The 26590-nt window shown below is 45.1% G+C and overlaps 1 protein-coding gene across 1 annotated transcript; it reads left to right on the top strand.

Moving 5' to 3' along the window:
• Positions 1-7612: 7612 nt before the first annotated feature.
• Positions 7613-26092, top strand: dpysl3 (dihydropyrimidinase like 3). The gene is made up of 14 exons (XM_086097821.1): positions 7613-7805; positions 14743-14831; positions 15290-15474; positions 17360-17524; positions 18129-18190; positions 18425-18505; positions 19410-19478; positions 20154-20274; positions 20355-20511; positions 21469-21610; positions 21748-21918; positions 22466-22645; positions 22895-23048; positions 24148-26092. The coding sequence occupies exons 1-14, from the start codon at positions 7767-7769 to the stop codon at positions 24240-24242; spliced, it is 1710 nt and encodes a 569-aa protein (XP_085953947.1). The 5' UTR covers positions 7613-7766; the 3' UTR covers positions 24243-26092.
• Positions 26093-26590: the final 498 nt, after the last annotated feature.

The following is a 26590-nucleotide window of genomic DNA, read 5'->3' as shown; positions in this document are numbered from 1 at the left end:
CACTCCTATTGAATAAATAAAAGATTAAAAATCAATTATACATAACATCTTAAATAAAATAGATTTGTAGATAGTGATTGCATAGGATACAAAGGCAACTCCTAACTATTAAATAAAAGATTAAAAACATTATTATACATCAATTACCATAAAAAGGAATCAGAGATTCAAAAAAAAGTATGATGGATGGTGGGTGGACTGTTGTCCGCAATGGGCGGAGACGCCAGCCCACACATCAGTGGAAGGAACGTGACGACGGGAGGTACCAAGGACGGAAGGACCGTGCGATTCCCTTTCGCTCCAGGAGGGGGGATCAATTCCCCTATCCTGGTCGAGGAAGGGCTCAATCCCTCATTCCTAACCCTAACCCTAACCCTAACCCTAACCCTAACCCTAACCCTAACCCTAACCCCTAACCCTAACCCTAACCCTAACCCTAACCCTAACCCCTAACCCCTAACCCTGGAACCCTAACCCCAACCCCAACCCCAACCCCAACCCCAACCCCAACCCCAACCCCAACCCTAACCCTAACCCCAACCCTAACCCCAACCCTAACCCTAACCCTAACCCCAACCCTAACCCTAACCCTAACCCTAACCAACCCTAACCCTAACCCTAACCCTAACCCCAACCCCAACCCTAACCTTAACCCTGACCCTAACCTTAACCCTAACCCCAACCCCAACCCTAACTCTAACCCCAACCCTGGCTATTTTAACCCTAACCCCAACCCTAACCCTAACCCCAACCCCAGCTATACTAACCCTAACCTAGTGGATGTACTATGGCCCTACTGAGTGCTAACCCTAACCTCAACCCTATAATTGTATATAACCCTGGACACCTTTCTAACCCTAGTGGGATGTGAATTACATGTATATAGTAAATATGAAAACTGTATATTGTGTGAATGTTGTATTATGACATACATGTGTTGTATTACACGGTAATAACACAATTTCATGGTGTTAAACAAGATCAAAATATCATAGGTGCATAATTAGTGGGATATTAAAATGGACAGTTAATTCATGATGTTAAAATAGGTTAATACGATTAAAATATAATGCATGCATAATTAAAGAGTTGTAAATATGTACAATACATTTGTGGGGATATATATGTACTTTAAAGTTAAATACTAAGTGTACATAAGTGTATAAACTAATAGGGTTGGATATTTACAAGGTTATTTCATGAGGTTTGCTTTTTCATTGTACATGGAGTGGGCGTGTTCAATTTGAGTTGGGGGCGGGCTGGTTTCACAAGTATATAAAGGATCGCAGACTCACAGCTGCTCAGTTGGAGTTTGGTCGTTGCAGAGACAACATCTCTCGCCAGGAAGAGCTTAATTGCATTTTCATTGTTTCATTGTGCCATTTACCTGAAGAAGGCTCTGGATGAGCCGAAACGTTGTCAAGGCACACTTACATTTAATTATACTCATTAGGAATTAGAACTATTTTTTTATATAAAACATTTTTTTGATTGTTTTTGTTTATTGTTTTATATTAATAGATAGTGATTACATATATAACAAAGGCCACTCCTATTGAATAAATAAAAGATTAAAAATCAATTATACATAACATCTTAAATAAAATAGATTTGTAGATAGTGATTGCATAGGATACAAAGGCAACTCCTAACTATTAAATAAAAGATTAAAAACATTATTATACATCAATTACCATAAAAAGGAATCAGAGATTCAAAAAAAAGTATGATGGATGGTGGGTGGACTGTTGTCCGCAATGGGCGGAGACGCCAGCCCACACATCAGTGGAAGGAACGTGACGACGGGAGGTACCAAGGACGGAAGGACCGTGCGATTCCCTTTCGCTCCAGGAGGGGGGATCAATTCCCCTATCCTGGTCGAGGAAGGGCTCAATCCCTCATTCCTAACCCTAACCCTAACCCTAACCCTAACCCTAACCCTAACCCCTAACCCTAACCCTAACCCCAACCCTAACCCTAACCCTAACCCTAACCCTAACCCCTAACCCCTAACCCTGGAACCCTAACCCCAACCCCAACCCCAACCCCAACCCCAACCCCAACCCCAACCCCAACCCCAACCCTAACCCTAACCCTAACCCCAACCCTAACCCTAACCCTAACCCTAACCAACCCTAACCCTAACCCTAACCCTAACCCTAACCTTAACCCTGACCCTAACCTTAACCCTAACCCCAACCCCAACCCTAACTCTAACCCCAACCCTGGCTATTTTAACCCTAACCCCAACCCTAACCCTAACCCCAACCCCAGCTATACTAACCCTAACCTAGTGGATGTACTATGGCCCTACTGAGTGCTAACCCTAACCTCAACCCTATAATTGTATATAACCCTGGACACCTTTCTAACCCTAGTGGGATGTGAATTACATGTATATAGTAAATATGAAAACTGTATATTGTGTGAATGTTGTATTATGACATACATGTGTTGTATTACACGGTAATAACACAATTTCATGGTGTTAAACAAGATCAAAATATCATAGGTGCATAATTAGTGGGATATTAAAATGGACAGTTAATTCATGATGTTAAAATAGGTTAATACGATTAAAATATAATGCATGCATAATTAAAGAGTTGTAAATATGTACAATACATTTGTGGGGATATATATGTACTTTAAAGTTAAATACTAAGTGTACATAAGTGTATAAACTAATAGGGTTGGATATTTACAAGGTTATTTCATGAGGTTTGCTTTTTCATTGTACATGGAGTGGGCGTGTTCAATTTGAGTTGGGGGCGGGCTGGTTTCACAAGTATATAAAGGATCGCAGACTCACAGCTGCTCAGTTGGAGTTTGGTCGTTGCAGAGACAACATCTCTCGCCAGGAAGAGCTTAATTGCATTTTCATTGTTTCATTGTGCCATTTACCTGAAGAAGGCTCTGGATGAGCCGAAACGTTGTCAAGGCACACTTACATTTAATTATACTCATTAGGAATTAGAACTATTTTTTTATATAAAACATTTTTTTGATTGTTTTTGTTTATTGTTTTATATTAATAGATAGTGATTACATATATAACAAAGGCCACTCCTATTGAATAAATAAAAGATTAAAAATCAATTATACATAACATCTTAAATAAAATAGATTTGTAGATAGTGATTGCATAGGATACAAAGGCAACTCCTAACTATTAAATAAAAGATTAAAAACATTATTATACATCAATTACCATAAAAAGGAATCAGAGATTCAAAAAAAAGTATGATGGATGGTGGGTGGACTGTTGTCCGCAATGGGCGGAGACGCCAGCCCACACATCAGTGGAAGGAACGTGACGACGGGAGGTACCAAGGACGGAAGGACCGTGCGATTCCCTTTCGCTCCAGGAGGGGGGATCAATTCCCCTATCCTGGTCGAGGAAGGGCTCAATCCCTCATTCCTAACCCTAACCCTAACCCCAACCCCAACCCCAACCCAAACCCTAACCCTAACCCAAACCCAAACCCAAACCCTAACCCAAACCCAAACCCAAACCCTAACCCTAACCCTAACCCTAACCCTAACCCTAACCCTAACCCTAACCCTACCCCTACCCCTACCCCTAACCCTAACCCCTAACCCTAACCCTAACCCTAACCCTAACCCTAACCCTAACCCTAATAACACAATTTCATGGTGTTAAACAAGATGAAATTATCATAGGTGCATAATTAGTGGGATGTTAAAATGGACAGTTAATTCATGATGTTAAAATAGGTTAATACGATTAAAATATAATGTATACATAATTAAAGAGTTGTAAATATGTACAGTACATTTGTGGGGATATATATGTACTTTAAAGTTAAATATTAAGTGTACATAAGTGTATAAACTAATAGGGTTGGATATTTACAAGGTTATTTCATGAGGTTTGCTTTTTCATTGTACATGGAGTGGGCGGGTTCAATTTGAGTTGGGGGCGGGCTGGTTTCAAGTTTAAATGATGCAGACTCACAGCTGCTGCTCAGTTGGAGTTTGGTCGTTGCAGAGACAACATCTCTCGCCAGGAAGAGCTTAATTGCATTTTCATTGTGCCATTTACCTGAAGAAGGCTCTGGATGAGCCGAAACGTCGTTTTGGCACACTATTATTGATATTTTGATTACAAATTGATATTTTTGTTTAAATTTTCCAAAAAAATTATTTTTATTATAATTTTATTTCTCTTTTAAGGATTGTGTGTTTTATGTGTGGGGGGGGCTTATTACTTATATAACAAAGGCGACTCCTATGATAGTAAATAAGTCTGATTATTGAGTTATTATACATATTAAACCCTAGACACACACACACAACATACATTTACGCACAACACAAACAGATACACAAACACAAACAATGGACGGTGGGTGGACAGTAGTCCGTTATGGACGCCGTCGACCTGTACAACAGGACAGGGACTATGGCCCTGAGAGAGGCCGTGGATGGAAGGACCGTGCACCTTCCTTCCGCTCCAGGAGGGGGGGATATTCCCCCTATCCTGCGAGGGGAAGGGTTCAGTCCCTTCTTCCTAACCCTAACCCTAACCCTAACCCTAACCCTAACCCAACCCCTAACCCCTAACCCCAACCCCAACCCCAACCCCAACCCTAACCCTAACCCTAACCCTAACCCTAACCCTTAACCCTAACCCTAACCCCTAACCCTAACCCTAACCCCAACCCCAACCCTAACCCCTAACCCTAACCCTAACCCCTAACCCCTAACCCTAACCCCCTAACCCTAACCCCAACCCCAACCCCAACCCCAACCCCAACCCTAACCCTAACCCTAACCCTAACCCCAACCCCTAACCCTAACCCTAACCCCAACCCTAACCCTAACCCTAACCCCAACCCCCTAACCCTAACCCCAACCCTAACCCCAACCCTAACCCCCAACCCTAACGGGATGTGAATTACATGTATACAGCAAGTATGAAAACTGTATATGGGGTTAATGTTGTATTTAGACATATATGTGTTGTATTACACGGTAATAACACAATTTCATGGTGTTAAACAAGATGAAATTATCATAGGTGCATAATTAGTGGGATGTTAAAATGGACAGTTAATTCATGATGTTAAAATAGGTTAATACGATTAAAATATAATGTATACATAATTAAAGAGTTGTAAATATGTACAGTACATTTGTGGGGATATATATGTACTTTAAAGTTAAATATTAAGTGTACATAAGTGTATAAACTAATAGGGTTGGATATTTACAAGGTTATTTCATGAGGTTTGCTTTTTCATTGTACATGGAGTGGGCGGGTTCAATTTGAGTTGGGGGCGGGCTGGTTTCAAGTTTAAATGATGCAGACTCACAGCTGCTGCTCAGTTGGAGTTTGGTCGTTGCAGAGACAACATCTCTCGCCAGGAAGAGCTTAATTGCATTTTCATTGTGCCATTTACCTGAAGAAGGCTCTGGATGAGCCGAAACGTCGTTTTGGCACACCATTATTGATATTTTGATTACAAATTGATATTTTTGTTTAAATTTTCAAATTTTTCAAAAAAATTATTTTTATTATAATTTTATTTCTCTTTTAAGGATTGTGTGTTTTATGTGTGGGGGGGGCTTATTACTTATATAACAAAGGCGACTCCTATGATAGTAAATAAGTCTGATTATTGAGTTATTATACATATTAAACCCTAGACACACACACACACAACATACATTTACGCACAACACAAACAGATACACAAACACAAACAATGGACGGTGGGTGGACAGTAGTCCGTTATGGACGCCGTCGACCTGTACAACAGGACAGGGACTATGGCCCTGAGAGAGGCCGTGGATGGAAGGACCGTGCACCTTCCTTCCGCTCCAGGAGGGGGGGATATTCCCCCTATCCTGCGAGGGGAAGGGTTCAGTCCCTTCTTCCTAACCCTAACCCTAACCCCAACCCCAACCCCAACCCCAACCCCAACCCCAACCCCAACCCCAACCCTAACCCTAACCCTAACCCTAACCCCAACCCTAACCCCAACCCTAACCCCAGCCCTAACCCAACCCTAACCCTAACCCTAACCCTAACCCCAACCTGTCTCAGGTATGGTGTTCAACTTTCCCCAGCACAAATGCCTAACCTCAACCACGTTGAATCTGGTACGAGCCCTGTTTCGGTTTCTGTGTACACCCTATCCCGGTCTGAAAACCTAACCTCAACCATGGTGGGTCCTATATAAATCCTGCTTTGTTCTAAACCATAAACCCAACCAGTGGAGGGAGTTATAGAAACCCTGATTAATTTCATAGCCCTAAATCCTAAAGGCCTAACTCCAGCTAATCCAATCACAGTGGGTGACACCTCGAATAATAACCTTGGCTAGGCGGACGACCGTGGAGAACTTGGCTTTGATACCGTTTGGTAGGGATTATTGGATGGGTTTCTCAAAAAGGGAAATGATAACCCAACCAGTGGAGGGAGTTATAGAAACCCTGATTAATTTCATAGCCCTAAATCCTAAAGGCCTAACTCCAGCTAATCCAATCACAGTGCGTGACACCTCGAATAATAACCTTGGCTAGGCGGACGACCGTGGAGAACTTGGCTTTGATACCGTTTGGTAGGGATTATTGGATGGGTTTCTCAAAAAGGGAAATGATTATGAAGAGTACAGGTTCAACAAGAGCCAAACACATTTTTGTTATTAAGAATTTTTATGAAACCGAGGTGAGACATAAGCACAAGAGTTGCAGAATAACGAGCGCCGGCCAGTGCCTTGCCCTGGGTACCTTGACAACCGTCCAGTCTAATGATGAGGCGGGAGGTACCCGGGAGTTAACCCCTTTCCAAAAACCTAACCCTAACCCTAACCCCAACCCCAACCCCAACCCTATTTTGAAGCCCTAATTTGAAACACTAGCCCTTGTTTTGAAACCCTCACCCTAACCCTAACCCTAACCCTAAACACTGGCTATGCTAACCCTAATCCCCTAACCCTAACCCCTAAATAATTAACAAAAGCATAAATACATTAATAAAACAATTGTTGAGATACAATAGTGACATTGGTATTTAAATAACATTTCATATTGGTTTACATGCAAGTATTACATAGACAATAAATAGGACGCTTTCCCTAATAATTTGAATGAAAAAGGCGCACAGTTAGGACGACTTATTTGCGCTTGGTGGTTGCAGTATATAAAGGGTGAGGGTTCGGTTCCTGTTCGAGGAAGCTCAGTTTGGATTTGCTTTTTGAAGAGGCAACATCTCAGACAATTCATTGAACAATTGTCGTGTGCTCGACCTGAAGAAGGCTCTTTACAGCCGAAACCTTGTCAAGGCACACTTGCATTTAATTATACTCATTAGGAATAACAACTATTTTTTTATATAAAAAAACATTTTTGATTGTTTTTGTTTTATATTAATAGATAGTGATTCCATATATAACTCCTATTGAATAAATAAAAGATTAAAATTCCCTTTCCCTATTCAAGTGCCAGGTGTGACCAGCAGGGGGAGTCGTCAAGAAAGGTTAGAAAGTCATTTTAAAAAGCCTTACCGTGCAAGCGTAGAGATTTGAAGTGCTTTCTGGCGTCCTCTAGAGGCAACTTTATGCCACTTTCCAATTGAGGGCGGGGCGGGGCTGAGGACTCTCCGTGTGCGAGTAGAAGTGTGCGCGCGCGGATCGGGCTTCACTGTCATTCCAGGAACATTCTGCATTCTGCAGCCAGCATCCGTCTAAGAAGGGATTTAGCATCATTATTGATTCAAGACAAAGGACAAAGGAAGAATGTCTTATCAAGGCAAAAAGAATATCCCAAAGATCACGGTGAGTAGTTCACACGCTCCGCGGAATGTGGAAACTCTGATGGCTGCTATCAATCAGCGTAAATGCAGACGGTGCATCACTACTCTTTCAACAATAAGATGATTATGCACATTTTGATTTGCCGCATGCTGCAGTGTGAGGACTTTTTTCCCATTCAGCATTTTATTCAAGATATCCCCCGTCTCGTCTTTGAGGGCCCCGCCCGCCCAGAAAATCAGCATTCACGTCATCGTTTTCCCCCTCCGTCGTATAATTCCTATTTTCAATGGATTCTATTGGAACACACTCAATCTTTTTTGTTTTTGTTTGCCATTTGACAGGATTATACAAAGTGCATTTTTGTGTGTGCGCCCCCGCCCCCGCCCCCATCACCCCCGCCCCCATCACCCCCACCCCCGCCCATCCCCCATATGATCCAATTATATCCGATAATTCCACAGCCTAATCAGTTTTCGTTTGAAGAGTTTAGCAAATGTAATTCCAACGGGGGATTTTTCTGTTTCCAAACGGACCGTTGATGTTGTGGTGCAGAGGAGAGAGCGAATGTGGATGATGAGGAAGGAGAGGGCGGCGGTTTGATGCTGGCACGCGCTCATTTTGGGAGAAAGCGGCACAAGGAAGGCAAAGCAAAGCAAAGGAGAGGAAAGGAGAGGAGAGGAGAGGAAAGGAGTGTCTTCAATTGTGAAGGGAAGCGAGCGAGCATGTTGGGCGTAGCTTGAATGGAGGCCAGTTCCGACAGCTGCAGACCTCTCCTCCTTTGTCTGTGCGTGTGCGCGCGCGCGCGTGCGTGTGCGCGTCTCATGACGGCCAGCTTGCATTGTTGCTGCGATGTCAAGTGTTGCTAGCCTTTGTTTAGCATTGGGTGGCTTTTGTATCACAATCATGCCTAATAAAACGAGTGTGCTTGAAATCACAATATGCTCACAGTTTTGTGCATGTCACAATATGTGGCTTTTGGAATGTTTTCATCGTGATCGTTGAGAAAGACTCACACGTACGTCCACTGACGGCGGCGCGCTCTTGATTCACCTTCTTGTGATGGCTGAAGGCTGATGGCGGCCTCTGTCAAGATGGGGGAGCTTGAGGACCCAAATTGCGGGAAGACAGGGCGAGGACTCGAGGAGGCGGAGGTTCAATCAAAAAAGGGATTTCAATTACTACCAACAAAAAGTGATCTTCCAAATTGCAAGACAAACCAAAACATGGGGGAACAACAATGCAAAAAAGCAGCAGCATGACACGAGGAAAAACAATGAACTGACACAGACAGAGGGGAGACGGCAGACTAAATACACAGACACTAACGACGCAACGAGACACACCTGGGCGAGACACAAGTGGCTGAGGGCACTGATTGGATGACACTTAAACAAGACCAAGGGAGACGCACAAGGACAACAGAAGCCAAAACACGACAGCCTCGAGCAAACGTCAAACTGCAGAAGACGAGTAAGACGAGTTCGCTTCAGAGCTGGATGCAAATGCGGCCAAAGTCAAAGGGCGACGCCCTGATGCAAAAAATCATCTGGAACTGAAGCCCCAAAAAGAGTTTGAATTGTCTGTTTAGATATCAACTGCAAATAGAGATAATAGCCTATGGCAGCATTAGAACCGTCCGAAAAGGCAAGCTGGTTGTGCCCGTGGCCAAGGGCCCGAGAGGTTCGAGTTATTTGAAATTTAGGAATGCTCCACATGAAACATTTCAACCCATACCCATAAATGTACGTTTTATATTTAATATAGTCTTCATATAATCTGCAATTTGTGTGTCCAGGAATGGACAAGCTAATATTTTAGTAGCTCTGATTAGAACAGCAAACAAATATGTCACTTTCAAATGTTTCTTTATTTATATATATATTGGGTTCGGCATTTGTGCCCAAGGCGTCGTGAATGGAACGAAGGACACGACACATGAATATGTTGTTGTCATGTGTGGGAAGATCTGGTTTTGGTTGAGGGTCCCGATTGGTCCCGAGTGGGTTCCGGCCCTTCCGCGGGTTGACCAATCCGGGCCCTCGGCCACGTGTGCCTGGCCCCAGGTGTGGCTCGTTACCCAATGAGTGTGGGTGCATTTAGTTCCCGGGTGGTGATCAGTCGGCGTGGGATCGTTGCCGCTTGTCACGGTCACGCCCGGAGTTCTGGCTGCCATTTTGATTTGGTATCTTTTCAGTTTGTTGTTTAGTTAGCATTAACCAGTACCCCGGTTAGTGTTTTCTGTCAAATAAAGCACGGCAGTCTCGCCCGCACTCCTGCTGTGGTTCTCCTGCCGCCCTGCATTTTGGGACGCCGCTCCGTGACCGCTCCGTGACCGCACCGTGACCGCTCCGTGACCGCACCGTAACAGTTGCATATGTTTTTTGAGCGCCATGCGAAGGCTGCCGCCAAACCTTTCAACTGGCTCCCGATTTCAGATGTCGCCTGCCGGGCAACAATACTCCAGGAGCGAATGTGTTTTGTGTCTGCACATTCGTCACAAGCTTCTTCCTTTTTTTCACACGTAACGCAAAATGATAAAATGCCTTCAAAATACCCTACGTCATTTGCCTTATTACTGGTCATCTGCTCCAAATTCATAAATGCACAATCACTACGCTGGCGTATATAATGTCATTTGAAAAAATAAACTGTTGATTAATAATAATAAAAATTTAAAAAGGAAAGCAAGTGGTTTTCCATTATTAAGTGAAAATGTCTTCTTTTTTCTTATGTACTTTAAGTTACTCTTTATCCAAGCAAATATATATTTAATCCGAGGACTTGAGTAGAATTTTCAGTCGAGTATTTGAATACTAAAATATGCGATAGTTGCAACCCAATTGTATTTCTTAAAGGGAAGTTGTACAACCACATATTTTGATTGGGACTTTTTTTTTCCTGTTTAATTTTATTGATCAGTTTTTTTTAATTCAATTTATTGTGTGCTCTATGCAAAATGGCTTTTACGAGCAAATTGTAAAAATATAATTGCCATTAATTTCAAACAATTTTAAATAACTGTAATGGGATATATAAGTTTGAAAAATTCTGTCATTGTTTTTGGAAATTGTATGTATGATAAGTACTAATGGTATTGGCACTTGGTATCAGTGAGTACTGAAGATTTGAGTATCGGTATAAATCTAAAAAAAAACAAAAGTGGTATGAAACATGTCTAGCCATGATGATCAAATTGGATTGTTCATGTGTTTATTGGCAAAAGGACAATTAGTTATAATTAGTCCTACATTTGGTGGGGATCCTGTAGTTAAATGGAAAAGGAAGATGCAAAAGTCCAGGATGGAATGCTGACCGTATACTTCCACGAATCCTTTGGGATTTGATGACGCTTCATTATTCATGTGCGCTCGCTTGCTTTGCTGCTGTCAAAGTCAAAAGAAAAAATCGGTCTGCTTCAATCCAATTCTATTCCAGCAGCACTTTCCTCAATGTGCCAAAGTGGCTGTCCCATTTCTAGGTGTGGTCCTTCCTTCCTCCCCTCAGCGTTCCTCCGTCGAGCAGTAATCCCCCTACCGCCCCCCCCCCCCCCTCGGCCACGCTCACAAAATCCCATCCAGGAAATTTGGGCTGCTGCCATCAGCACGCGCTTGCTCGCTGCTGCCACAAAGTGTGCAAGCAAAACTGAGCGTGGTCTGCCTGCCTAATGTGAGTCGCCATAGCAGCCGCTGTGCATTCAAGATGGCAGCACCCCCCCCCCCCCTCCTCCCCCTTATGCGTTTCTGCAATTCACTCACATGGATGGTGAAATGTCAACAGTGAAATGTTTTGTTCTCCAGGCAACTGGGAGAAAACAGTCATGGTGCAGACTTGCCATTGGCTCCCAGCGAACCCAACACCAACAGGGCTTGAAATTGCCTCAAGTGTGGCGAAGCTGGAAAACAGCACAACAACAACATCCTCTCCATCGTCTTCTTTTTGGAATTGTAGCTCGCAACCAAATGAGACTTTCCAGTCATGACAGACATCACGTGTGCTATTTCCGGCGTGTTGTGCGTGCCCCCCCCCCCCCCCCCCAACCCCAACCAATTGTTATTGTAACCTAAGCCTTGTACTTTAAAGTACCTCGACTCAGGATTTGTTATCCACAAGAGGGAGAAGAGTGCCTTCTATATATTTTTTTACTAGAGTCTTGAGTAGCCGTGAAACGACTCCCACATAGTACTTCCAATTGACATTGTTCAAATTTCAACTTGCTTCAAAAATTCACGCCTCGTGGGGTGAGGGTTCGTCTGATTTCACATTACTTACAGTATTTGCACAATTTGGCATGAAAGATCAACTTTTGCGTTTTTGGTTTTCAATGGGACGTCGTGACTTTCCACATTCGCTTCCGCGCATACAACTTCTCATCATTACCGTCGGTCCGACGCCGCTCAGTGGCGCTGTTGCTCAAGTGCATTGTCCAGTAACCAGGAGGTCGCAGGTTGGAATCCCAGTATCCCAGCTTCAACTGTACATTGCAAATATAGTCATGACCATTTTGCTGAAGTGACTTGACATGCGCACGAACTGACGACCACGTCAGGAAATGAAATATCATTTCACTGAAATGATGAAAGGCACGTTCGCTTTCGGCGTCAGATGACACTTTTCTAAATAAATACTCGGTGGTTAAAGCCGTTGCCTTCCACCGCAGAAAACTTGGTGTTCAAACACGCTTTGGACCCCATTTTCGTACTTTAGTAATCCTCTTTAAATTGACTTCCTAAGTACATATATTCAAACCTAAGCATTCAACTTTTCAGTATTCTCATGCAATTTCTGCATAAATGACACTTTGTCTGGTTTTTATAAAGTGCCATTTGCAAGAAAGCACTCAAAACTCCTACGAAGATTGAATGCGACTGATAAGTGGTCAAAAGCAGGATGCGGTCGCCGGGAGTGACAAAGTAGGACGCGACCCTGCAAGGTCGGAGCAGATCAGGATCAACGGCGTCACGGCAGTCGGTCGGACGGACGGACGGACGGACGCCCTCTTGTCTTCACACGTGCAATCGGTCTTTCACTCATTTTGGACCTCCACTTTCATACTGCACTCAGCATGGGACTTCCATGAGTGCAGCTGCCAAATGGCCTGAAAGAGTTTATTGCAGATTAAAAATCCCAAGAGGATTATTCCGTTTGAGGTTTATTCCGTTTGAGGTTTATGACTGATTGACAAATGCATTTTTGTCATTCTGTCGTGTGGAGAAAATGAGCAAAAGTGATGGCAAATGAACTAAAAAAGGGGAGGACTTGTATTTTGTTTAGAAATATGAATGCATTGCGATTATTATGCGACTTGTGTGTGATGGTCGGTTGCGGCGCGGAGGGAGGGGACGGTGTTCAAATGAGCGACACTTTTAGGTCAACACTGACGCGCAAGCGTCTCGTCTTCCGGCTCTGAGCGAGTGTTGCGTTCCAATCACGTCAGCCTTGCAGGGTGTGCTCACCTGGAAAAATGTGGAGCTGCCTTTACAACTCAGGCCGTTCGCACACAAGCGACCCGGCAGATCGATTGAAAGTCTTTTGTTTCGCCTGTCCTGTGAGGGACGGACAACTGGACACGCATGCAGCCGTCCGTTTGCAATACCGCTCGTCCTCATTTGGAGCATACGCTTTTGAACAAAAACAAGATGTCCACCCGCAAGCGTTGGCATTTGAATTTCCAGTTTGGAATTAACATCATGTGCAGCTTTCTGGGACAACCCGTCGTTGTTACAGCGTTGACGTGAAAAATCAATCTATTGTTTGCGTTTATGATTTATTATTGAAGCAGAAAATCAATATCGCATTTCTCGAGCACTTTTCAAACGAGCCTCGCCGCATTCAAGGCGCTTTACGTGGAGTCAAAATCAGACATTGAGAAGCAAACAACAATTTGTAATGCTTTTCAATTGTGATGACTCGCGTGCTTCATTTGGCTTTGAGAGCACAAATGTAACATGATGCAAATGTTTCAGCACAACAAATGTCAATTGTAAGCAAAACGACATTTGCTTAGGAATTTGACAAAATGTACAATACTTGATCGAGTATGGAAAAGTCAAGTTGATCATCTGATCAGCTCATTTTGATTTCTTCACTATCATCTTTAAAGTTTTCGAGATGAATAATGCTGGACGGCAGAAAAATGGCATGAAGGGTGCGTTAAAAGCTCAATCTGCCACCACCCGATATGATCACAAGACATTCAAACGTTCCTCCCCACAAAAATAAATACATGAAAATTGGTCAAATCAATCAATCCAAAAAGAAGTGTGCTGATTTTTCTCGTGTAAACTTAAACACAATAGTACAACGAACAGCCAAATATTTTGCCTGTAATTCACACTTTTATTGTAAGCAAAAATGAAATATTTGATTCATTTTCGATGTGTTTTTCATGAAATCGCCTGATGAATCAGTTTCATCGTACCAAATATCGGAATCAAAACTGATGTGAAAAAAACAAAAACCAATCCATACAAATCAACATCATTTACTAAAACCAATCAATATCAATCAACAGAATGGGCGGCGCTTTTGCGCTTTTGCCTCAATCGTGCAAAACAAACAATTCTTTTTGAAATGGATTGAACTGGACATTTTCTAAGCTGTGGTGGATTTCTTCATCGCCACCTCCAGTTTCCCAAGTCATTGCCAACAACGGCCGTTGCTTTTGGCCAACCGCGGCAAAGACAGTCAGTCCGTCCCCTGCTATCCAATCCAGCTCCCTCCCTGCGGTCAACTCGTTGCCATGGCAACTACACGCCGGAATCCGTCAGACTTTGATTGGTGCGACTGTGTGGCGTCATGGCGACGCCCAGATGGGCCGACATTACTTATGTGAGGGTAGATTGGCTTCATTTTGCTTGCGTTTTTTAGTTATTCAACCCCAACATGTGATCTTTATGCAAAGTTCTTGTCTTCAGCATACAAATGTAACTCTTTCTTATCGCGTCTCTTTTGTCTGCAGAGCGAGCGGCTTCTGATCAAAGGCGGCCGGATTGTCAACGATGACCAATCTTTCCATGCAGACATCTACATGGAGGACGGCATCATCAAGTAAGATCTTTTCCCTTCCTTTGATTGAATGATTGGATGACGGAAGGGACCGATCGTGATGACAAGCGATCAAGCTTGACCAGACACGCAATGACACGAGGGACACGAAGAAAACAGGACTTTTCAAATGGAAGCAAACGCAACAAATGGCAAACATGACATGAAAGTGGAACGAAAGCAAGAGAAAAAGTCATAGCCAACAAATTGGACAAAACCCAGTCCAGCTAAACAGCTCAGGCTTTCCTCACCCCCCCTTAATTGTCCTCCCATACTACTTGTCCCGACCCCCCCACTGAGGAGGCTCCCACAGGAAGCCTGCTCTTGCATAACAAACAAGCACATGAGTGCAGCTCCATTGAGCTGCTGGCATCGACTTTACACGCACAACATGCTTAGTGCCTCCTAACTCGGCAGGCCGCATCCCTGCCGCTGGTTAATGGCCGCTAACCGTCCCACAGGCAGGTCGGCGACAACCTGATCGTGCCCGGTGGGGTGAAGACCATCGAAGCCAACGGCAAGATGGTGATCCCCGGCGGCATCGACATTCACACTCACCTCCAGATGCCGTACCGCGGCACCACCACCGTGGATGACTTTGCTCAGGGGACCAAGGCAGCTCTTGCCGGCGGCACCACCATGATCGGTAAGGCCAGCTTCGGGCTTCGGGTTTCGGGCCCTCCGCGAGCTTCGGGTTTCGGGCTTCGGGCTGCGGGTTTCGGGCCCTCCGCGAGCTTCGGGCTTCGGGCTTTGCAATTCATCTCAATTCAAATGCAATTATTACATTCCACAATTACAAAATCAACATAATCATTCAAAAATATAATACTACTTTTTGCATTGTTTAAATTCATACCTCTTTAACCATCTTTAACTTTTAAAATAATAAATTGTTGAATGCAATACGAACTTGCATAATTAGCGCTTCAAAGAATTTGATTTGTCTTCATATTTTATGTTTACATTTACAAATGTTCTTGTTTTGTACCAAAAAAAGAAAGAAAAAAGATCCTCGTGCTGCACTGCAAATTCTACTTTTTGCCAACATAATTAAATAAATATATATTATAAATGTTGTTTGGTCCAAAAGGAACATACACAATTATAGGGTTTCTATTTCTTTTAATGGGTCTGAATTTTTTAATAGCATTTTCTTGCTTTGTACCCCAAAAATAAGCGTTTGAACAATTGTGATTTCATATATTGCCAAAATAATCGTGATTCTTTTTTCCATAATGGAGCAGCCCGATTCAGTGAGTGGAGGCGTTGCAGCCGAGAGTCAAAGAGGGCCTCCTGCGGGCAACTGTCCAAAGCAAGTCTATGCAAACGGCTTCGCAGGCTCCCATGGAAATAGCAAAGACACAGTTCCCGTATGTGTCCTCACTCGGAGACAGGACGCCATCGCAAGCAACAGCTGCGACATTGTAGCGTCACGTTCATAGCATCGACTTGCATGAACGTTGGCACCGAGACATTTAGCAACAGACGTGCCCCTGTTAGCGCGACTCGCACGCCACATTCATTTGTGGCTGGGGGGGGAAGAAGATTCCATTTCAGAGCAAGTGAAAACATTCACTCTCTGGGGGGGTCACGTCAACAGTTTTTCCCACCAACAGAACAAGTCATTGCGACCATGGATTTTATGCAGTAAAAAAACAAAAAAAACATCGTTTGAGGTTGCGGTTACAGTATCAGACACGATGAGGGGCGCGTGGACGTGGGTGGACCCAAAGGCGAGGACAGACAGAGAGAGAATCTTTATTGAAACAAAAGGGGACAAGGTCGATGACGAGGACTGGCGTGACTGCGACCGGCGTCAACGGGGGCAACGAGGCGGCACTTGGAAAGCTTGGCGGAACTTTGTAGAACGCGGAGACAGGAAGGAGACGCGGACAACTTTGTGGAATAGGACATTGGAAGGAAACGAGGGCGACTGGACGGTGACGAAGAAGACTAAACTACGACGTGGACTGCTGGACTGAGACGAAGATGACTAATGATGACGTGGACAACTGGACTGAGATAAAGCCTGACTTACTGTGACAAGGCTTGACTGAGGACGCAAAGTTTCCCAAACAGCTCTGACACATTTATATCAAATCAAATAAAAATCATCCAACGCCAACTGGACAAAGACAACAGACGAAATACACCAACAATAATGAGCAACATCTGGGAAACACAATAGGGTGAGGGCACTGATTGGTTAAACACGCTGGGAAGGGGAAAACACAGGTGCAAGTAATCAGACATAACGAGACAGGACAAACACAACAAACCCACCAAAATAAAACAAAAGCCCAACCCCTACAAAAGTGAAAGACGACAGTAGGACGTTCCACAACATTTTGGAGTGTGTCAGTAGGACCTTGTCAGCCGCTGAGGGTTCAAAACAAAACGTGGCAACGTTTGCTCACCGCAGCCAAAACACACACCGACAGCTGATCCTGCCGGATAGCAGAGAAAATAGAAACCGGCGGCACGCAACGTTGCCGCGGCGCTGACGCGGTGCCGCCCGTGTCCCCCTACAGTGGACCACGTGATCCCGGAGGCCGGCGGCAGCCTGATGGAAGCCTACGAGCAGTGGAGACGCTGGGCCGACGACAAGGTCTGCTGCGACTACGCTCTGCACGTGGACGTCACCCACTGGGATGACGCCGTCAAGCAGGATGTGGACAACCTGATGAAGGACAAAGGTAGCGCCGTACGCTGTAAAAAAAAAAGGGACCGGCATTTCCCAATAATTAACAGTATTGTTTATTGCAATGAAGTTGCCCTGCAATATTGCAACCTGTATAAACTACAGCATGTTTGGATATGACAGCATTTCACCGTTATTTGACCGTAAAATCCTGCTACCAAGAAACCCTGTTAAGGCCTGCAATAAATAATAATAATAATAAAAAAGGCAGAAACCCAACTCCACGCTGAACCTGAAGGCGCCGTTTGACGACAAAGGCACTTCCTCCAAAAATGTCAACACGGTCATATTTGGAAGTTTCTTGCGCGATGAATGAAATATGAATTGACAACAAAGCCGCTTTCTTCCGGTAGAGCTAATAATAATAAGAATCAACTTTATTTGTAAAAACAAGTGTTTACAAGGTGCTTTGACAACACGTACGGAGCGGAGAAATCCGAGGAACACCACGACCCAAACGAGACCAGGAGGTGGCGTAGTACAAGGATGGGAATGACCATTTGAAGCAGATGTGTTGGAGGAGGGAAACGTGTATAAACCATGCAGGACAGGATCGGCCACCCCTGACACGTGTCCGTCTTTCCTTTCCCTTTTGACAGGAGTCAACTCCTTCCAGGTGTACATGGCCTACAAGGACCAGTACCAGCTGAGCAACAGCGAGGTAAGTCGTCCGGAAGAGCAAGACCGTCCGTCAGTCCGTCCGTGCGACGGCATGAAGCCAAACGGCGCGTTGCAGCTTCCGACAAGTGGCGTGCGTCCGGATGGAAATCTGGTCGACGGCGCGCCGGCCATTTTGGGACATCCGTTGCAGCAGCGTGTTTAAAATTGCAGCCGGCGAGAAGGCAACAATTTGTGACTGTCGTTTGCCGTTTTGTCTGGTTTTGTGCGGCTGCAGATCTACGAGGTGTTTAACTTCCTGGCAGAAAGAGGAGGCGTCGCTCAAGTCCATGCGGAAAACGGAGAGATCATTGCAGAGGTAACGCTTGGAAAAATCCATCCTTTCCTCGTGGCTTTGATGAGTCAGCTCGTCTGCTCGTTGAGTTTGCCTTTGCACGTGTCACGGCCGAATTCGCTTTGAAGTTCAAATGGTTAGCAGCGTCGTGAATAAAGCGCAACAACAAAATCACCACGAGAGGCCAAATGTCACCGAAACACAAAATGACACAACAGAGGAAACGCTGCTATCAAAAAGTCGGTCCAGGGAGTCTTCGAGTTCCGTCGTACGCGACCGACGCCGTTTTGTCTTCACGGCGCCCGCGCCTCGTCTGCAACTTATTCTTGCTTTATTTTCCATCTTCAAGTTATATCGAGTTGTGTTGTTGTTAGCTTCGGGTTCGGGTGAGCAGGTCGGCTCGCCGTCAGGCGCGTCACATTTCCGTGCTGACGTTTGAATTAGTTCTGCTCTGCCGTCCGTCACAAACACGGAATATTGCTTCAGGCTCTTCCGGCTTGCAAATAGTTTTATTTAAAAGGAAGTGCTTTGATGTAAAAACCGACTTTAACGGTGAAATCAGGCTTAAGTGGAAATCCAGGTTCCATCGCCAGCATAGGAACGGAACTCGGCCGTCGCTTGACAAGTATCAAAAGAAACAAAACGGCTCAGCAAGGATTTAAGTACGACGTGCGACGCGACGCGGACAATCGAGCAAACCTCAGCACAACTTGACACTTTCACCAATTCAGCGACTTGATGCTTTTGAGGGGGCGTGTCTGCAATTCCGTCTCTGCCCATCCTCGCATCACACGGCGAATAATGCATCCATCCAGCCTGCGCATTCGAACCCCTAAAAAGTCAAATGCTGTCACGCTTCAGAGTCTGCGCACGTTTTCATGATCCGATCTGCTTCTAACGGCTTTCAAATGTGGTGCTGGTCCAACAGGAACAGGCCCGAATGCTGCAGATGGGAATCACTGGACCGGAGGGACACGTGTTGAGTCGGCCAGAAGAGGTTTGAACATATCATAAACGTGACCGCAGTTCTACTTGTCCACGTGTACGTGATTTCCTCGTTCAACATTGATTGCGTGGCCGCACCAACTGACGGACTTGACTTGACGCTCGCTCAGTCGAGCTGCTCTTATTACGCACATTTGGGACATTCGGGGCGGAAATGGTGGCAAATTGCCATTTCGTCTGCTTGAACTGAATGAACGGGAATTTTCGGGACTTCCGGGAATCAAGCGCCTGTAATGTTGATAAGACGTGAGCCAGTCCAAGAGTTTCCACCTTTTTTTGATTTGTAACTATTTGGCATCTGCTTCTGACTTTTTACATTTGCGCTTCAAATCTCAGTTGTGGCGTTTGCAGTTCTCCAAATCGGCCCTCGTTGCGAATGTGAGTCTGAACGATTGTTTGTCGATACTGAACGCGCCCTGCGATTGGCTGGTCCCGTCCTGCCTGGTGGCGCTCATGTCGCGCTCAATCAGCGACCCGAGCGCTATAGAAAAATGCTTGCATGGAAGTCAATGCAAGTGAACTGCTGCGGTTCGAAGGTGGCACTTCTGCTTTGAAAGAATTGATTAAAAACAGCCCCAAACCATCTTTGCTCTGCTCGCGTTCATGTGGGAGGAAAAAAAGAGCTTTATTTGTTTCAAAGAAACAACAACTTTTGAACTTCCTTCAGCTGGAGGCGGAGGCAGTGTTTCGGGCCATCACCATCGCCAGCCAAACCAACTGTCCGCTCTACGTGACCCGTGTCATGAGCAAGAGCGCTGCCGACATCATCTCGCAGGCCCGCAAAAAAGGTAACCCCCCCCCCCCCCCCCACACACACACACACACAGATGGTTTGCCTGGTGTTTTCTGAACAGAGCTTCCTGCTTAGGAAACGTCGTGTTTGGCGAGCCAATCACGGCCAGCCTTGGAACAGACGGAACGCATTACTGGAGCAAGAACTGGGCCAAGGCGGCTTCTTTTGTAACGTCGCCACCGCTCAGTCCTGACCCGACCACTCCAGACTACCTGAACACGCTACTGTCCAGGTGCGCCTTACCTTCTTGAGATTGGTTTCACGAGAATAGATCCCATTTTGAAATGGGATCCAAAGTGTGTCACTTCTTGCAATCAGCAACAACGAGCAGCCAGTTGACAGTGAACAAAGATTGACATTCATTGTCTTCAATTTATAGTCCTGGACAATAAATGTCATATTGGAGTTCCACAGGGTTCCGTTTTGGAGCCCCTGCTGTTTTTATTGTATTTGCTGTGCTTTCCATCATGTTCTTCTTTTTGTCTATTAGTGTAACACTTGTCGATATATTACAGTTAATTGTTCAACGGACCAGTGATAGGTTCAGCTATTGCAGTGGTGGAAATTGTATTCGCCAAATAAATGACCACAGACCAAGAAAATGATTATTTTCATTGAAATTAACAACAGTTAACAGTTAAGTGATAAACTATTTACATTTAGAGTCACGATTGTGCATGGAAAAAAGGATTTCCCTCTTTTGTCAGGTGATTTTTTTAAATAAATACTTTTCCTTTTAAACCTATTATTTTGCTTTGAAGAATTGAGTTCTCAATAGTTAGGGTTATTATATTATACATTCTAATTGTATAATTCACGTGTTGATGATGGGGAACACTTCCGTCGTGGCTCAAATAAGAAAAAGAGCAAATCAATTCTCCATCAGCAAAAGCGAAAGCAATCTGATGGCTTATTTTCTTTGTTGGCTATCACGCTACTTTCTCGGATTCTTCCAAACATTAAGGATGGTCAAAGGCATTTGCATTGGTGGAAATTGGTTGTGTAACAAACACGGATGAAAACAATGTTGTGTTTCGACGCTTAAATCAAACCTCATTGAATAAAATGGCCACAAGTCACAAACGGCAGTTGCGCTTGCGTCGCGTGCAAACAGGAAATCCTTTCAGCTCCAAAAAGCAATCTGGCTTTGCCACTGCGGAACGTCAATTGCGCATTGTGTGTCCTCCAGCGGAGACCTGAGCGTGAGCGGCAGCGCACACTGCACGTTCAGCGTGTCTCAGAAGGCCATCGGCAAGGACGACTTCACGCAGATCCCGGAAGGCGTCAACGGCGTGGAGGAGAGGATGAGCCTCATCTGGGACAAAGCTGTGGTCAGGCTCACGTGATTCTTCTTTTTTCCTTTCCTTTGACGAGGTCTGACAGCGGCTGAAGGGCAAAGTTCAGCTTTCTGACGGACGGCTGGACAAACGTTGGCCATGACGAGGATTTGTTTCCTCTGCCCGGACAGACGACAGGCAAGATGGACGAGAACGTGTTTGTGGCGGTCACCAGCACCAACGCGGCTAAGATCCTCAACCTGTACCCACGCAAGGGCCGGATCGCCGCGGGCTCCGATGCCGACCTGCTCATCTGGGACACCGACGCCATTCGAACCGTCACGGCAAAGAAACACAACTCGGTGCGTATTTTTACATCTCCGCTGCTCACGTGTCATCGCATGAAGTCGATGCATGAAAGGCGAAGGGTAACAACGCGATAGCGGCCGAGCAACCGGCGAGAGTTCTATTCAGTCCACAGGAAGTCCAAGGAGCTCAGACTCGGGCGTAAATCTCCGCATGCGGATGACGACACCTCTGCAGCCTCTTATGTAATCATGTCACATGTTGCTTGACCGTCCTCAAAAACAACAAAAAGTGGATTCCGAGCGCATCCCAGCAACAAAACATCGAACCCATTTTGATGTCCTGCCAAGCAGGAGCGGACATGTTTATCATGGCGGCGTCATATTACGAGCACACGCACACACGTTTGTCATGACATCACATTTGGCGTGCAGCCGCTGGGAGTCGTTCCGGCCTCAATTTGGGCAACAGCACAAAACTGCTCAGAGGGAGTTGACTATATTCCTCGTGAAAACGCCCCCGGCTGAAAGTCAAGTCTTGAAAGGGACAAAATGATCAAGTCGAACCTTCCACTGAAGTGGAATTCGGTATTTGCTTTTGCAGGCGACCGAGTACAACATCTTCGAGGGCATGGAGCTGCGCGGCGCCCCCCAGGTGGTCATCTGTCAGGGCAAGATGGTGGTCGAGGAACAAAACCTGCACGTGACCTCGGGCGTGGGCCGCTTCATCCCCTGCTCGCCCTTCCCCGACTACGCCTACAAGCGCGTCAAGGCCCGGAAGCAGGTACGAGACGGCCGAAACGGAAACAACTGTTCCCAGTGCAGTCTTCTTGACTGATTTTCCGATTTTTATGTCTTTGTGGATGCATGAGGATGCACAAAACCTGGATCGAGGTGACCGGAAATTAGAAACGAGAGATGTTCGATACCACTTTTTTTCAGACCGATACTCAAAATCTTCAGTACTCCCCCAAACCAAGTGGCAACACCATTAGGACAGTCATTTCTGAACTATTAGCCTCTACTTTTGCAGCTGGCCGTCCTGAGGGCGGTGCCCAGGGGAATGTATGACGGCCCCGTGTCGGAATTCTCCACCTCGCGCGGCGGCACCCCGTCCGCCTCGGCGCGCACGTCACCCACCAAGCAGCCCGTCAGGAACCTGCACCAGTCTGGATTCAGTCTCGCAGGTAAAAGTTTTGGCAAGTACAAAATGGCTCATATGTGAAAGTTGTGTGCGATTGGCTGACAAGCAGTTCAGGTTGTGCCCCAAGCCGGCTGGGATAGGCTCCAGCAGCCCCGCGACCCTTGTAAGAACAAGCGCTCACCAAAATGGATGGATTGATCTTAAAGTTGGATCTCAAGGCAACGCTGTGTTGGAATCCATAATTCCACCAATCCAAAGTTGACAAAAATCCTTCGTGGGTTGATTTTTATTTGCGCAGGGGTACCTAATGTTCTGGCCTGCCGGCACTTGACACGGGGAAGGTCAACTTGAATGCCGGATGTTGTCCTACTTTGGCTTTCGCTTACTTTTCTTGCTTGCTTCTGTCATGCTTTGCATTGACTTTTCTTTGTCTTCATTTCCTTCTCAAGTTTATGAAAGCGGCTCCTGATTTGTTTCGTTTTGCTGCCCTTCTCGCGTTGCCATCCTCGTGCCAATCACTCCCCTTAGCCACCTGGTCCTGGGACCCTTGTTGTGTCACCACATCCTGCTGTCTCCTGGCCACGCCACATTGTTTCGCACTTTTGGACCTTATTGTTTGTGTTTGTCTGTCCTACTTTTCGCGGAATGAAAAAGCCCTTTTTGGCCTCCGTCCCTGCCGGCTGCTTTGCTTGACTGCATTTGGCGCTCAGCATAACAGAGGGGGCCGCAATTTGACTCGTAGGACAAAAACGACACTTTCAATATGGACAAAATACATGCGGAGTGTTAATAGATTTGATTTTTCACTGCATTTATGAAAGATCCGCTGGCGGATGCCAACAACAATTGGTTTGAAGCAATCCGCAAAATAACTGTGATTTTTATTTTTCCCAGTTCAAAGATCTTTCTTGCATAAAAAAGGGCAGTCAAGGATGCCAGCAAACCAGGAACTCGTTTGTCCATTTTTTCACCACATTTAAATCACTCCAAATTGTCGCTTTATGGATGTATTATCCTTGTCCTGCATATCATAACAAATCAGCAGAAAAAGAAAAAAGATGAGGCCTTTCACGTCGTAGTAGGAGATGAAATCCAACTCAATGAGGAGATGAGTCTGAAGTTTTTTTTCTCTGCGCTTGCAGGTCCGACCATTCCTGATGACGTCCCCACCAGGCCTGCCAGTCGGCGTGTTATGGTGCCCCCTGGTGGTCGTTCCAATATCACCTCCCTCAGTTAAAAGTCCGCTTCCCGCCCGCCCAACTCTGTGCAGCCTCCGGAGCCAGAGTGTGTGTGTGTGTGTGTGTGTGTGCGTGCGTGCGTGGGGTCCGTGCGTGCGTGCGTGCGTGTGAACTCCGACAACCATGACTAATTAAAAACAAGTACAAATGCAGACGATACATGCCTTACCTGTCATTACGCGAGACTTTGCTTCCTCAAATGGAAACAAAATTGGGATTTTGGTCAGCAAGCAAACATTTAATGGCTCTTTTTGATTTAATTTGAAAAGCATCAAACAACCAAAGCACAGCCAGGCTCAGCCTTTCTTCTCAACTGCTAAATATGCTCCAAATGATGTGCTGGTGCTCTTGGCAGTTGGTTAAGTCAATCGGTATAAAAAGTAAGTCAATTAAAACGAGCTGGTCTTAAATGGCAGATGGGTTCATTCCCGATTGTCTTTTCCTGATTGTCTTTCCAAGTCATTGTGCAAACACGACATGTCGTGTCGCTGCGCGAATGATGTTGTGCAGCTTGTTTGGGGCTAAATGATAATAACAATAATGGTAATTGGGGAATCTGATTGTGAAGCAAAAGACATGGAAGCGCACGAGCCGCGTAAGATTGTGCCGGCGATGCGATCCATGATTCTCTTCAACTGGTCTCCATGGCGACCCCATCTATGTGAGGGACTAAACCATAAGGATTTGCAAAAGAAACCACTTGCTTATTGTAAAAGAGAAGAAAAAAAGATTTCTTGCCGCTTGTTATGCTTAGAGATGCGTACGGAAACAAATTGTAAGATGTGCAATCATGCGTTAAGAAAAACACCGTATTGGAAAAACTTGCCGTATATCGATATGATTGCAATATTTAACCTGAACTAATGAAAACAATGACATTCTTTTCATACGGCAAACCGAGCATGTCGTTCATTGTAATGACCTTCCATAATTTTGCATCTGACGAAATGAAAGCATCCAATTCCATAAGAAACGTATTTCATATCTTTGCCATATGCATATTGCAAGGGCCAATATCGCCATATCGAAAAAAAAAAATGTGTCCAATATATTGCGCAGCCCTAGCGTCAACCCTCCGGCGCTACTTTCCTTCCAAATATCCCGACAGATCTCATTCAACCACTTCAACGTCAGCCTCGTCGCGGCGCCGACCTTGAAAGTCAAAATGTGGAGGAAGGAAAGGAGATCGTGCTTTGATTTGACGGACTCCGGAGGGCAGGAATCGACAGCAGAGTACATTAGGGCCACTCTGAAAAAGAGAAAAAAAGAAATTGAGAAACAATCACAATGTCAAGGACATTAAAGTTGTCATTTGATGACTTTTTGTTTTTTATTAAGCGAGTTGTATCTTTATCGGAAAAAGGCCAGAATGTACTTTTATGAGGGGGGAAAAAACAACAACCCTGAATGCGTATTACGACAACAAAGCTATCGCCTAACTTTTGTGTGAAAAATGTATAATATAACACTGGCAAAAAAAAAGTCTTAAAGGGGAAACAAGTTGTAACGTTACAATAATAAGGTCGTTGTGTTGCAAGAAAAGAGCGCATAATGTTGAGTAAATAATGTGAGTCTCTTTGAATCTAGAAAGTCCCACGTTTGTAATGTTATTTGCATTTCAGAGTGCTGCTTTTCACAATCATCACCTCACAAATCACCTTTTTCGTTAGCTCTTCTTCCCTTTCAGCGTGGCCCTAAAGTTGTGTTCTTTTATATTTATATGCTTTTGTTTTGATGTCGTTTCTTCTTTGATACCATCGCATCATCCCCCAAAATGTCAGAGAGGAGAAATCAAGATGTGTTGTGGTGGTCTGACTTGATTCTGGAATAAAAAATGCAATGAAAATGACTGAAAGAGTTGCTTTGGTGTTTCCCTTTTCCACGACTAGCAAACGTCAAGGTCCGAGCAAGCACGTCAAGGTCCGAGCAAGCACGTCATTGGCCGAGCAAGCACGTCAAGGTCCGAGCAAGCACGTCAAGGTCCGAGCAAGCACGTCAAGGTCCGAGCAAGCACGTCAAGGTCCGAGCAAGCACGTCAAGGTCCGAGCAAGCACGTCAAGGTCCGAGCAAGCACGTCAAGGTCCGAGCAAGCACGTCATTGGCCCTCTTTGTCTGTTTCGTGCTGTGTAACGAAGAGAGAGAAGCAAGCAAGAGTGACTGAGCGCAACATTCAACACTTTTGGAGCAACACGAAAGAGCCGCCCTGAATGACGCCGGCTTGTCGACGTACGTGCGAATCCTCCACTCCAGCGTCGGTCACCTCCAAACTCGTCAGTCACCTCCAAACTCGTCGGTCACCTCCAAACTCGTCAGTCACCTCCAAACTCGGACCACCGCAAAAGAGGAA

Source organism: Leptonotus elevatus, chromosome 16 (assembly GCF_054856555.1).
Source record: "Leptonotus elevatus isolate MCC_2025b chromosome 16, RoL_Lele_1.0, whole genome shotgun sequence".
In the NCBI taxonomy this organism is placed as follows: Eukaryota; Metazoa; Chordata; class Actinopteri; order Syngnathiformes; family Syngnathidae; genus Leptonotus; species Leptonotus elevatus.
The sequence above is the reverse complement of the archived record's forward strand: the minus strand, read 5'-3'. Positions and strand labels throughout refer to the sequence as shown.

Excerpts from the sequence above, each read along its gene's own strand:
- dpysl3 (XM_086097821.1), top strand. The coding sequence starts at position 7,767 with ATGTCTTATCAAGGCAAAAAGAATATCCCAAAGATCACG. Across the intron at positions 7,806-14,742 it reads AGAATATCCCAAAGATCACG|AGCGAGCGGCTTCTGATCAA; the intron begins GTGAGTAGTTCA and ends TTTTGTCTGCAG. Across the intron at positions 20,275-20,354 it reads CTCGCAGGCCCGCAAAAAAG|GAAACGTCGTGTTTGGCGAG; the intron begins GTAACCCCCCCC and ends CTTCCTGCTTAG.